This window comes from Typha latifolia, chromosome 1 (assembly GCF_019914945.1).
Source record: "Typha latifolia isolate L0001 chromosome 1, TyphaL0001v2, whole genome shotgun sequence".
Taxonomy (NCBI): domain Eukaryota; kingdom Viridiplantae; phylum Streptophyta; class Magnoliopsida; order Poales; family Typhaceae; genus Typha; species Typha latifolia.
Window position 1 is genome coordinate 797697 of NC_133086.1, and position 14511 is coordinate 812207.

General features: G+C 35.7%; 1 protein-coding gene across 2 annotated transcripts; it reads left to right on the plus strand.

Annotated features, from left to right (window-relative positions):
• Positions 1 to 362: 362 nt before the first annotated feature.
• On the plus strand, positions 363 to 14468 carry LOC140793630 (phospholipid-transporting ATPase 3). 2 transcript variants are annotated; one of them, XM_073145223.1, is made up of 27 exons: positions 363 to 894; positions 2291 to 2356; positions 2939 to 3000; positions 3246 to 3327; positions 3446 to 3556; positions 3930 to 4007; positions 4135 to 4231; positions 4348 to 4454; positions 4975 to 5040; positions 5146 to 5267; positions 5985 to 6069; positions 6141 to 6218; positions 6307 to 6423; positions 7193 to 7342; positions 7467 to 7571; positions 9015 to 9157; positions 9685 to 9786; positions 9871 to 9934; positions 10006 to 10218; positions 10516 to 10681; positions 10826 to 10905; positions 11114 to 11353; positions 12042 to 12263; positions 12338 to 12505; positions 12667 to 13029; positions 13100 to 13206; positions 13931 to 14468. In XM_073145223.1, the coding sequence occupies exons 1-27, from the start codon at positions 703 to 705 to the stop codon at positions 14238 to 14240; spliced, it is 3696 nt and encodes a 1231-aa protein (XP_073001324.1). In that variant the 5' UTR covers positions 363 to 702; the 3' UTR covers positions 14241 to 14468. The 2 variants fall into 2 exon arrangements, with proteins under 2 accessions (XP_073001324.1, XP_073001334.1); XM_073145233.1 differs by having other exon boundaries at positions 402 to 894; positions 2944 to 3000.
• The last annotated feature ends 43 nt before the right edge of the window (positions 14469 to 14511 follow it).

Here is a 14511-nt window from a genome sequence, read left to right on the forward strand (position 1 = left end):
ATTAACCCTTTATATTATCCAGTATGTTTCTAACTAAATACCAGAGTTGATGTCTCATGTCTGTTGTCCATCTTTGTATTTGTCGGGTTTCAATGGAACAATAAATTTTAATTACATAATATGAGTCAAAAACAGTCCAGGATATAAAATGAAAAAAAAATTAATTCCAAGGGTTCAGACGATAATAAATCATTTTGTCATTTAATTTTCCAGTCACCATCCAATTATCTTTGAGGCTTAACCAATAAGAGAGATCGATTATGGAAGTTATTGAACAAGAGCACCACCCAAGTTTCCAGCGATCACCACGTGTCCAAGAACCCATCAGACGGTTGATATGCACCCCCTCTTCGTTATTCCGCGTGACACCATATACCGCCCATTTCCGTTGAATCGAGCCTGAGGAGAGTCGCCGACGCAGAGCGACGATTCCTCTTCCCTTCCTCCCCCCTCCCTTCCAACGGAATAAAGATCTCGCTCCTCCCTCTCGTTTCAGATCGATCGGAGCACTTCTTTCCATTATTGGATCTGAATCTTGTTTCGAAGGGAGGAGAGGGAGATTAGATCGTAGCGGTTATTCCCTTTGTTGAATTTTTTTCTCTCTTTTTTTTTTTCCTTTTATTTTGAATCCCGATTCCATCTTTGGATCGAAATCTTGGGGCGGGGAGAGGGAGCGAGAGAGGAGGAGGGGGAGGGGGAGAGATGAGTGGTGGAAGGGATAGGGTTAGGGTTGCGAGGGCCCGGCTGGGAGGGGAGGCGACGAGAGATCCGGCGGCGGAGCTCCGGCAAACATCGTCGAGGACGGTGCAGCTCGGGCGAGTGCAACCGCAGGCGCCGAGCCACCGCACTATCTACTGCAACGATCGGGAGGCCAACACCCCCGTCGGATTCAAGGTCGGTCGGATTCTGTCAAGATTGTCTTCTTAATTTGGAGAACGCTTCTTTGTGATATATTGGATCTGCTATGCCTTTTTTGAGTTCGAGAAAGAGTTTGTACTTCTCTTTTATCTGGTTTCGTTTTATCGCTGAAGACGAACACATTTAGATGCTGTTGCAAGCATTACCATAACATGAAGTGTTTCGTGGGCAGTGAAAGAAGAATTTAGGTTAATTGATGGGAGCTACTGTAGTATTCTATTCTTATCAAGGAAGCAATTATAATTTGGTTAGGGATTAAATTCTATCCAAAGGCGACAGCTCGAACAAGGGAAAATATGTATCCTACATACAATACATGTTAAGTTGCATCAAGTACCAATTCAGTAGCAAATCACATCCTAGGACTCGGAACGAGCAAGGCAATTTTTTATGATTATGAATCATTTGATTTCAATGCGCATCAGATAAAATTCGATATATGGTTTGAAATGGACGTCGAGGTGCTAATCCATGAAAGAGTAATATGAGAAATGTGCACTTAGTGACTTAACTATAGAATGCTGAAAACTTGTAGTTCATTGGTATTTTGACTCACGTGCTGTTCAAGCAAGCAGAGAGGGGTAGGGGGTTCCCTTTCCCATCTCGAAACTTAAAGAGGTTTAAAGTCCATATAGGGGGTTTCATGTTTTTCTGTGATCCTCTCCTTTCACTCCTCTTTGGTAGTGATGATAGTCGATGAGTTCACAAATGCTGAGTCAGGGGTGGTCAATGTCGGTTGATGGAGCATATCTCTCCTTCTCCATATTATGATAAGTACAGAGTTCTCGTGCTGGCATCTTGCCTGCACAAGATGTGCTCGGCCACATGCATATATCACCCCAATGCTGAAAACCTTTCCATTACTTTATTTGTTGATCTACTTTTCAACTCTTTTGTCATATTTAGTATAACCGTCAAAATTGCTCTACCCTAACTTGTTAAAATATTGCTGGAAATATGGAAAGAAACGATACCAAGGCTTTTTTTTTCATCCTAGGAAGATATGTACAATACGAATGCTTAGCTATGTGATTTTTTTGGTAATGCTTTAGTGTATGGATGTTTTTTTTCTTTTCTATCCGTGACATTATTTATGATATTATATTGTCTCCTTTCATCTTATTTGCAGTAATTCATGACTTATTGTGTAAGCTTTTTTACTTTACTGTATTATCTTCTTTATGAATATAGTATATGCGGTTGCACCTAGATAATTTTTATGGCCGTTATTGACTTATTTCATTTTTGTTGGCAAGAACTGGGTTCTTGAAGCACTATTTTATGTTTGATAGAATATCATCAAATTGATGAACTCTACTTCCTCCTTGTTTTTTGAACTCCTACAGTGCTCATATTTTGTCATTTCTTTCAGGGCAATTCCGTATCAACTACGAAGTACAACATCCTGACATTTCTACCAAAAGGGTTGTTTGAACAGGTGCTCTAGCCATTAGTGTTGATTTAATTATTTATTTTTCTAGTTTAACAGTCAAGTTTTAAGTCCCAATAGGATAATTTTGACAATTCTTTATGAAATAAATATATAATAGCCAATTAGTGATGAAGATTTGTTCTACCGCTAAATATTTTACTCGCTATGTTCTTTTGAGTTTTGACAAATTTAATAATCTTATATAATGCAAATATGTAAAGAGAATAAATTAAAGTGTTTCTTTTAGAAAAACCCTTTTAAAATGTTCGTTTTAAGTTTTTAACATTTATTTCTCACTTTTTAATGCTTGTAAGACAAAATCTCACTTAAATAGGAATACATGACTTGGACAATTCAGCAGTTGACATCATTTAGTCATTTGGGTCATGTAAAAGGACTAAACCTGGCAAGTCGTATGTTTTTTTTTTTTTTTGCAACCTGGCTCTTGACTTTAGCCCTGGAAAAGTTGGTTGTGCCAGTAAACTTCTAATAAGCTGATTTAAAGTATCATGATTTGATTTTTTTTTTTGTTTTTGTCCATTCATTCTTTTATTTTTTATTGACAAGTATGTGCATTTGCTCTGACAGTTCAGGAGGGTGGCCAATCTGTACTTTCTTATGATCTCAATCTTATCTACTACACCAATCAGGTGATGTTTTTTTGTTTTTTTACTTTTTTAACTGCAAGAATGATATTCGCACATCCTTTGGATTGTTTTTTTAACCCTAACTTGTTCATTATGATTTTTTTTTTCTTTGTCTTTTGGGTTTCTTTTGTTGGGGGAGGGGGGGAGACTTTGAATCAGGATTATACTATTTGATGAGAAAGTCAACTGATGTCAACCTTTCTCCTTGTACTTTGCTATTTTTACTGATGTACTTGTTATCTTTGCAGTCCAGTGCATCCCATAACCAATGTGGTTCCACTTAGTCTAGTGCTTCTGGTCTCTCTCATCAAGGAGGCTTTTGAGGACTGGGTTGGTAGCACTGGCATGCTGTTTCAATTTTGTCTTTATGAAGATCTCTGCTTAAAGCTTATTTTAGTATCGCATAATTAATCTTCTTTCTTTTTTTTCTTCATATTTCTTAATACAGAAGCGTTTCCAGAATGATAAAGCAATTAATAGTACTCCTGTTGATGTATTGCAAGGTGAAAAGTGGGAAAGTATTCCCTGGAAAAAGCTGCAGGTTGGAGACCTTGTGCGGGTAATGGTACTTTCTTTGTTAGTCTTTAGTAGTTCTCTGAGTCTGGGTCCCATTGTATGTTGAAAATTTTGCTGCAATTTTCTATTTGGGTACAATCAGAACCAATCCAACGTAATCACTCTTTGGGTTGGGTTTGATTCGGCATGCGTCAACCTAGCCTCATGTCGTGTTGGGCAAGGATTGAGTTGTTTTTACCTAAATACAAACTAGCTCAGACATATGATATTACATGTGGCATCTATAGGACTGGCTAATTCAATTTACTTCTGCTTCTCTTTTTGCTCATCGACAATTCATCATAGACTTGTGCTATTTTAAATCGTAGATTCTCTTTATGAGTTCATGATATATGGATTGTGCATATTTGGGGCAGATTAAGCAAGATGGATTTTTTCCTGCTGATTTGCTATTCCTTGCCAGTACAAATCCTGATGGAGTCTGCTACATTGAGGTTCTGTTTCCCAATGTTTTAGCAGTTTTTCTTTCTTTCTATTATAACTTGTGATGCACGCAATGATGAAGTTTTACATCCATTTCATCTATTGATTCTAGCAATGATTATTTGTCATGCATTGTAGACAGCAAATCTTGACGGGGAGACTAATTTGAAAATCAGAAAGGCATTGGAGAAAACATGGGATTACGTGCTTCCTGGCAAAGCTTCTGAATTTAGAGGTTTGGCTTATTCTTAATTGTTAATTGTTATGTTGTGCTTTTTACGAAACTTTATGTCATTATTTTCTGTTGTCAGATTTTATTATTTATCCTCATAATTCTCTATTAATTTACAGGGGAAGTACAATGTGAACAACCCAACAATTCATTGTATACTTTTACTGGGAATCTTATTTTAGAAAAGCAGACTCTACCACTTTCGCCAAATCAATTATTATTGAGAGTAAGTGTTTTTTTTTGTAGACGATTACAGTTTTTAACTATGAATAGCATGAAGGTTTTGTACTTGTTATGGAATTAGGCATATTTGATTTGATTCAGAAGTTTCATATGTGATATCCATGTGTTTGTGTTGGTGATGAATTTTCTACCCAGTACTTGACCTACATGCCAACATGAATACTATAGTACTACTAATTTAGTTTGTCTGGTGAGCAAGAATGCAACCTGTTTATTTCACAAGTCACATGACACTGCCTGCATAAAACATTGGCTCAAGAACGTCACTAATTTGGTCTTTCAGTAATGGCATCTATGCACATACTCATAGTCATTACTCATGGAATGATGGTTATATTATATAGGAGACACTGCAATTCAAAACTCATAAATTATTACTAGGTTATAGTTATGTTGTTGATTGCATTTTTTTACTGTGTAAACTTTAATTGCTTATTTTATATGTTAAGATATTGTATTTTAATTACAATTTTGCTATTTTACTTTCTTTTTTGATTGTGTAGGGGTGCAGCCTTAGGAACACAGAGTACATTGTTGGGGCTGTTATATTTGCTGGGCATGAAACAAAAGTATGTTATCCTAGGAGCGCTATATTGGCATGATTGTTCTACCATGTTTTAGCTCTCTAGCTCTCCTTTTTAAATTATCTACTGCCTCTCAACACTATACTGCAGGTTATGATGAATTCTATGAATGTTCCTTCTAAAAGAAGTACATTAGAAAGGAAGCTCGACAAACTCATACTTGCTCTTTTTGCATTTCTATTCATCATGTGTCTCATTGGAGCTATCGGCAGGTAAAGTTAGTCATCACTATTGCTGTTTTGTTGTTAAACTTGCATCACTTCTTCATTGCAACAATTTTTTTTAATATCTTGCTGTTGGTTATAGTTAGATTTTGTTAATTGATAGTGCTATACTTGATAGGGATAATTTTACTTAGACCCCCTATGAACGATCACGATTTTTTGCATACACTCCCTAGATTTTTTTTCTACCATATACATCTCCTAATTTTAAAAAGTCTTTTGGTTTAAAAGTTTTTATGGTTATTTTTTTTCTTAGTTCAAAAGGGTATATAAGGGTATATATGAATATTTTTCTTAGTTTAAAGGGTGTATGTGGATAATAAAAAAATTCAGTAAATGTATGTGTAAAACAACAATAGTTCAGATGGTCGAAATAAAATTATCTCTACTTGATAATCTTAAAATCCCAATATTTGTTTGCACAAGGATCCCGAGCTCTACTATAAGAGTTGGCTTTTACTGATGTAAAAGCTTGTAGGTGCCATTATATGACTGAACTGACTGTAGTAGTAAAAGGATATTTATAATACTTGCTTAACTATGCACTGATTAGAGAAAACAACAAATAAGAAATTAAATTTAGAGTTCCGATGTTTATTAGTCATCCACTGTGCACGTTTATGGCGATATTGGTTGTATTTTTTGTATGTTATTGTCTTGTTGAATTTGTAAGCTCACCTTGTTTGTATGCTTTAAATTTTTCAGTGGGGTTTTTATCAATCGTAAGTACTACTATCTTGGACTTTCCGGAGATGTGGAGAATCAGTTCAACCCTGACAACAGATTTGTGGTATTTTTAGTTGAACTTACTCTCTCTGTGGTTTAGTTGCATGTCCTTCTCTTACCAATCTTTTCTTTTAGGTAACTATTTTGACTATGTTTACCCTGATAACACTGTACTCAACAATCATCCCCATTTCTCTATATGTCTCCATTGAGGTAGGTCCTTAATTTCCTTGTAGAATCTGCTCTTTTGAAAAATCTGACAAAACTTGTTAGCTGATAATTGCTAGTTTTGGTTTATCAGATGATCAAATTTATACAATCTACCCAATTCATCAATAAAGATCTGCTTATGTATCATTCTGAATCTAACACCCCTGCACTGGCACGAACATCCAACCTGAATGAGGAACTTGGGCAGGTACTTCCTTTTTCAAATATCATGCTCTATCTATCTAACTTGTGATTATGCCATGAAAAGTGGACCTTCTAGACTGCCAGGTTTGGTTCCAATCTAGACACATACTTTGATACTGGATATTCACCTGATCCAGTCCTTCACAGCCTGAACACTAAAATCTGTTCAATTCATGTTGACCCACTTACTTGAGCTGATACTGATAAGGACTGATTCATTGGGTCAGAGAAACATGTTGCAGTGGTCATTTTGGGTTCCTGGCTGTTTTAAATTTCCTTGACAGTGGATGTGGACTTGAAACTGATCTGAGCCACTGCAGATTTAGTCCTATGACACTGGAAATAAAGACAACAAATTATTGATTTGTGGTTCACAAAAATACAATCTAGATTCTAGATGATAAAGCCTCTTGCTCTTTATACCTGTTTCCATCAGGTTGATGCTTGTCATGCATTCTTATAATTTCTTTGTATACCCTTGAACTACATTTGCCATATATGTGAATTCCTTGTTAAGTTTATGTCAAGTGTTGCACATTGTTCTTCTTTCCTAATGAAAATTTTAATACGCGTAATGGCGAGATGTATCCTTTTGAACCATACATGTTGAACCAAATATTATGGGAATATTTTCTAATTTCCGTAACCTTAAAAAGAGATTTAGCTGTTAAGTTGGAATTCATGACGCATTTGGATTCATTACTTCTTTTGAAATTTTCCATCAAATTAGGTTGATTATACTTTCCCAACTTTGAAAGGGATTTGTGATGTAGGTGGAATATATATTTTCGGACAAAACAGGAACACTAACAAGAAACCTAATGGAGTTCTTTAAATGTTCAATTGGTGGAGAAATATATGGAACTGGTATCACTGAAATAGAGAGAGGAGGAGCACAGCGGAATGGATTGAAAGTTGATGAGGTATATTTTTTAAAAACATTTATGCAACTGCCAATTTTGATGCCGTGTAAAAGGCTAGACATGTTTCAGAAAGAATTGAGAGGTGAATCTGCTAATTTGTTTATGCTTATAATTTTGGTAACAGGTTAAAAGATCAGCTACTGCTGTGCATGAGAAAGGTTTCAACTTTGACGATGCTCGGATTATGCGTGGTGCATGGAGAAATGAGAGGGATCCCGAGGCCTGCAAGGTAGGAAAATTTGTATAGCTAAGCAGGCTCTCTTAACATAATTTGAGGCTCCAGGCAAATATAATGAATGAGATCCTTTTGACATTTATAATTTAAATAATAATTAAAGTAAAAATAACTTATCTAAACATTTTTCTTGCTTTTTGAGATGCAAAATTACTTTGAAAAAAGTTTTAATTAAGTTTTTCTAATATCTCTTATTCAATTGATAATATTGCTAATCTCTTTAACTCTCTTGTGACATTGTCAATCTCAAATAAGATTTTATTTATTTAAAATCTTATCTGCAGAAAGAAGTAAAATATCTCTTGTGACATTTTCTTGTGACACTTTCTATCTCTAGTTTTTCGCACATTGTCTAATTTGCAGAAAGAATTTTTCAGTATCAAGAATATTCTTTCTGCAGAAGCTACTGTTACAAGTACAGTCAATTATATTCTTTATTAATTTTGGAGTGTTTCTTGAAAGAGAGACCGATCTAGATTAGTGTTATTAAAAAACTAATGATGTTTTGGTTTTTGTGAAAAGATTAGTGTTAGATTTATTGTGAAAAGATTTTTTACTGTTGCATAATTAGATTTGATTGGATTGAAAAGGTAAGTAATGGCTGAGAAAGTGGACAGAAATTTTGGGATTTGAATTCTAAAGAACGACCATGGATGAACCTCCTTGATAGCTTTTGAGATTTGGGCTTTATTAAAATGATACTTTTTGGTTTTGGGGATTTCTAAAATGACAGCTTTGTAGATTTTGGGGTGATCAATAGGTTCAATTGGGCCTGGGGCCCAAGTAAACAAGACTTGGGGCTCCAATATATGTGGTAATATACATTACTTGGCTAGGTTCCCTAGGCTGCTGCTTAAGCAGCCTTATGGCTGGGCCTTGCCGGGCCGGGCCGGCAGCTATTGCACATATTCTTTCAAAGCTTCCTTTTCAAAAGAAAAATAGGGTTCTTGATCATACATTTAACTATTTAAGTGCTTGTAAATAGCATTGAGTATCATTAAATGTTCGAGCAGTAGGCAATTTTGATGTCTTTAGACTGATGATCGTGAAAGAGGATTTCCTTCTATTGGAACTTAAAATGGATGGTAATTGGAAAGAAGTTCTAGAACTGTGACAGCGCTAGTTGCATCATCTTCATTTTCTCACAATAGTAATCCTGGTCCTGCCTGGACGTAACACAAACCTGAGGGCCTGGCCTGGGTTCAGAACCAGAGCTTCACATGAGTTTTCCCCTTCCATGCCCTTCATCTCTCTTGTCCTCTCTCTGGCCTTCCTTGCTACTGACCTCTCTTATCTTGCCACCGCCTAGAAAACCTCGCTTCCATTCTTTTTTTGTTGATTGAACGTCGAAATTCCATCTCCTGTTCTTTCTCTTTCTAAGTTTTGTCTCGTGTTATATCACAATTGCATTCCTGATCTAGTCATATTTCTGTACAGGAATTCTTTAGATGTCTAGCAATATGCCATACTGTTCTTCCTGAAGGTGATGAATCCCCGGAAAAGATCACATATCAAGCTGCATCACCAGATGAGGCTGCTCTTGTTACTGCTGCAAAAAAATTTGGGTTTTTCTTTTATAGGTATGTTAATTGGCTAATCCTTTCTTATTTCAAGTTTTATAAGAGATGTTATAGAAACACTCTCTAGTGCTGATTTCCTAATATAGTCATGATACTTCCAATTATTATTTGTTCACAGTAGTCTTCCATAGTCGATATTGCAGCCAGACTACCCGAATGATTCTTAGTTCGTCTGATAGTGCTAAAGTGTTGCTTGATACATTTAATATAAAATATTAATCTAGATGGAATCTAGTTAATGTTCTAAACTTAGCAAGATTTTTCAGAGTTGCAATTGGTGTTGGCATCCATTGTTGTTGCACACCACTGCCTATGGCAAGTGAAAAGATTAACTACATGTTTGCGGTGTCAGTATTCAGGTCACTTGTTGGTAGCCTTATAATTGTCTCAGATTACTATTTTCTACTTATGATCCACTTGAATTCATAAATTTTCTTTATTCAGGTCACTTGTTGGTAGCCTTCTAATTCTCTTAGATTACTATTTTCTACTTATGATCCACTTGATTTCATAAATTTTCTTTCCAGACGCACGCCAACAACAGTCATGGTTCGTGAATCACATGTTGAGAAGATGGGCAAAATTCAAGATGTTGCATATGAGATCCTAAATGTCTTGGAATTCAATAGGTGGGTTCTTGGAGTTATTTCACTAATGTGAATTTCATGCCTTGAGGCCACTAAGATTGATTTTGTTCCTGTACAACTTTATAGTACTAGGAAGCGCCAGTCTGTGGTGTGCCGTTATCCAAATGGAAGGCTCATTCTTTATTGTAAGGTAACACTTTTGAACTTGAACCTTGAAATCAAACTTTAAAGCTAATGGTCACTCTCCCATGTATGCAACAGGGTGCCGATACTGTTATATATGAGAGATTAGCTGGTGGAAATCAAGATGTTAGAAGATTAACTAGGGAACATTTAGAACAGTTTGGTTCTGCTGGCTTACGTACACTTTGCCTTGCTTATCGAGAATTGAGCAATGAACTGTATGAAAGTTGGAATCAGAAATTTATTCAAGCTAAATCTTCTCTGCGAGAACGTGAAAAGAAACTTGATGAGGTGAAAGCTAAATGTTCTACTACAGACAAATCTTACTTAGAATTGTAGCTTTACCTTGCTTGTCTTATCTAGATATTATTTTTTCTTTTGAGAGTGTTGTCTAATTTTATTTCTTTTGAGGCAAACTTTTAACTATGCAAGTGTCTAGTTAGTGTTGTTTGGAAGAGTCTTTGTGTCCCTGTGCATATCAATATTTCTGGTATTTATGATCTTCCAATTTTGTAGATAATAGCTACACGCTATTAGCTAAAATTTTCATGAATCGTTAGATAACCTTGTGACATTACTTTTCTATAGGTGGCAGAGATGATTGAGAAGGATCTTATATTAATAGGATGCACAGCTATCGAAGATAAGCTTCAAGAAGGAGTGCCAGCTTGTATTGAAACTCTGTCTAAAGCTGGAATAAAAATTTGGGTATTAACAGGGGATAAAATGGAAACTGCAATAAATATAGCCTATGGTGAGATTAATATCTTCTTGTTATCCTTTTAGGAAGAAGTGCTTATTTATTTAAAGTTTATGTGATGTTTCAGGATTTTCACTATCTACGGAATTTCCTAATTCTTGGCTTTGTGTTGCTGATTTTTTTATTCTCTCCCGACAGCATGCAACTTGATAAACAATGGTATGAAGCAATTCATCATCAGCTCCGAAACCGACAAAATTAGAGAAGTTGAAGATAGGGTAAGATGAAGATATACTGCTATGATGCATCTGGATTTATAAAAACACAGCTTGAACTCCAAAGGCTTACTCATGTTGTCTAAGAAACCATGATAGATTCTTTTCCCTAAACTTCATGTTGACACAATTTTTGCTCTCAAATAGTCCCCTCAGGCAAGCTTAGGTCTTGAAATTCTTTTTCGCTGAAGTTAGTTTAAGTTATTTTCAGGGAGATCCTGTGGAGATTGCACATACTATCAGAGAATCGGTCAATCAAGAATTGAAGCGCTGCCTTGAGGAGGCTCATCATTACCTGTACTCGATATCAGGACCAAAATTGGCTCTAATAATTGATGGAAAATGCTTGATGTATGCATTGGATCCAAGTTTACGTGTGGATCTGCTAAATTTGAGCTTGAATTGTAGTTCAGTAGTTTGCTGTCGTGTTTCTCCACTACAAAAGGCACAGGTAAAGTTTATCTTGCTTATTGTCTACTAGGTATCACAAACCAACTCCTTGTATTATGAATGTAGCAGTACTACTAGATTTGTGAAAGCATAATCACAATTGAAGGATAGCTCTTTTGGAAATCTTGCATCAGTGAAAGTTTATTTTATGTGTCAATGTAACATGTCTGGTTAGAATTTTCAAGTTTTTCAATGCCAAAATATTCAAAAATGGATGCCATCTCATATGTGTGTAATCCAATCAACATCATATCTGAACTTGACAGGTTCTTAATGATTGATTTTCATGACTAACCTTATTTACTATTATTACCTCATGAAACATTTGATTGCCACTTTATCGGTCATTTACTCGTTCTGTTGTGGTTAATATCCTAGTCATTTAGTGTTACACTATTCAACTATCAGTGTGATAGATATCTAAACTCGTTTGTTAATTCTCAATCTTTGGCTTAAATATGTCTGAAATTGGTCAAAGATTTTCAATTATTTTTGATGATTTAGTTTTATTTTTTTCCTTCTTCTCAATCTTGTTGTGATCTTGTAGCTTTACTACTGCCCATCATCTGTCATATAGTTGGGCAATGTATTATTACTAATGTTAAGTTCTTAAATTTCCTGTCTTCTAGTTTCTAACAAGTTAGTTATGTGCACTTTATAGTTTATGTAGTAACTTATGTTTTTTAAAGGTTACTAGCCTGGTCAAGAAAGGTGCTCGCAAGATCACCTTGAGTATTGGTGATGGTGCAAATGATGTGAGCATGATTCAAGCTGCTCATGTTGGAGTTGGCATAAGTGGGCTGGAAGGAATGCAAGCTGTAATGGCTAGTGATTTTGCCATTGCTCAATTTCGCTTCCTCACTGATCTGCTTCTTGTACATGGACGCTGGTCATATCTAAGACTATGCAAGGTTTTCTTTTCTCTTCTCTGTTTGTAGTTCATTTAGTTGTCATGAATAGTAAACTTCAGCTCTGTCTATTGCAGGTTATTCTCTACTTCTTTTACAAGAATCTTACCTTTACGTTGACTCAGTTCTGGTTCACCTTTCAAACTGGCTTTTCTGGTCAGAGATTTTATGATGACTGGTTTCAGTCTTTATACAATGTCATTTTCACAGCGTTACCTGTCATCATTCTTGGGCTTTTTGACAAGGTATGTTCACTGCCTGAGATGCATTCTTTCAATGCAATGACACCTTTGCCTTTGGTATATGTTACACAAGATATCAAAATTTAGCTTCAGTTAGTATTAGGAATGACTTTGCTTAATAAATATGATTCTATGTTCAAACAAGAAATGTTCTTTTCTCCCAGGATGTCAGTGCTTCGCTGTCAAAGAAATATCCACAACTTTACAAGGAAGGAATCAGAAATATGTTCTTTAAATGGAGAGTGGTGGCTGTGTGGGCTTTCTTTTCTTTCTATCAGTCATTGGTGTTCTATTACTTCACAACTGCTGCCAGTAGAAAGGGACAAAATTCCTCAGGGAAGATATTTGGGCTTTGGGATGTTAGTACAATGGCATTCACTTGTGTTGTGGTGACTGTTAACTTGCGACTCCTTATGGCCTGCAATTCTATTACACGATGGCACTATATAAGTATTGCAGGGAGCATTTTAGCCTGGTTCCTGTTTATCTTCATATACTCTGGTGTAATGACACCATATGATAGACAGGTAAGTTGATTGAATATGCTCAATTAGTTAACCTACAAGTTTATATCTAATATATTGTTATTCTTTGCAGGAAAATATATTCTTCGTTATCTATGTTCTAATGAGCACATTCTTTTTCTATCTTACACTATTTCTGGTTCCAATCTTTGCACTTTTTGGTGATTTCCTATACCAAGGGTAAGATGTTAATAATCTTAGTATTTCTTTATAGTCGCTTCATGAATTTTGTATAATAGCTTTTCGACCTTGTGAATTTTTTCTGTTTGGTTCTCTTTGTATGCCCTAGAGATGAAGGCAGATCACCAGATCAAATCTATCAAATTTCTCCTGTTTCTAAATTCTTTTCATGCTAATGAAATTGAATAATTATTTTTCAGTTACTTGAGCTAAAAAGAAAACTGAGATAGATTAGTTTATTGAATAATTAACCTTATAAGCTTGGTATAGTGCCCATTCTTTCCCTTATTTTATTTCGGCAGAAGTTTGGTGCGATTTCTAGATGATTGGCATTTGGTCGAAAATATTGCAACTGTTTAGATAAGCTGGACGTTTTGATCTTTTCCTCTTGTAGCTTTAGTTTGGTTGCCTGCATTTTAGATACTGAAGTCACTTGGCTTAAAGAACTATTAATTCATGTGAGATTGAACAGTAACTGTGATTAATGTGATTATCAGCCAAAGAAAGACAACAGCGAAACCACCCTAAATTTATTTTTGTTCTCAAATATTTTATGAGAACCTCCCATTTTTTGACAATTTATCTACTTGCTGAAAAGTTGATAAAAGTCACCTGTGATTTGAAGAGCTTTTCCCATTGTGAGATTACATACTTGCTGTTAACATCCATATCTGACAATTTCTTTTCATTTAAAACTACTCAACCCATCAATCTGTGGTTCCAGAATTCAAAGGTGGTTCTTTCCGTATGACTACCAAGTAGTTCAGGAGATGCACAAGGATGACGCTGAAGATAACAGCCGGATGGAACTGCTGGAGATTGGCAACCATTTAACACCAGATGAAGCCAGGAGCTATGCCATTTCCCAGCTTCCTCGAGAGACCTCCAAGCACACTGGTTTTGCTTTTGACTCTCCGGGTTACGAGTCATTCTTCGCATCACAACAGGGTGTTGTTGCACCACAAAAGGCATGGGATGTAGCCCGTAGAGCCAGTATGAGGTCAAGAGCACCGCAAAGACCACCGAGAACGTAATTTACTGTAAAGTTTTGTACAATTTTTTGGTCTCTGGCCACCTCACAGGTTGTTTATAATTAGATGTGCCACAGGTCCTAATCCTAGATTTTCATTTTTCCCTTTTTCTTGGTTTCGTTTTCTATCTATCTATCATTTTCCATCAATTTGCTAAAATGGTGATCTTCCCATTTAGCTGAAATACCACTTTGGATTCTTATATAAGATTTGAGAAAAATTATAGCTGTAGTCCTTCGACTTCATTAATGTCAACTGTCATCTGTTGGTTTGT

Coding starts and splice junctions, on each gene's coding strand:
- LOC140793630 (XM_073145223.1), top strand. CDS start 703: ATGAGTGGTGGAAGGGATAGGGTTAGGGTTGCGAGGGCCCGGCTGGGA. Junction 3,001..3,245: donor TTATCTACTACACCAATCAG/GTGATGTTTTTT, acceptor TTATCTTTGCAG/TCCAGTGCATCCCATAACCA. Junction 3,328..3,445: donor AGGAGGCTTTTGAGGACTGG/GTTGGTAGCACT, acceptor TTCTTAATACAG/AAGCGTTTCCAGAATGATAA.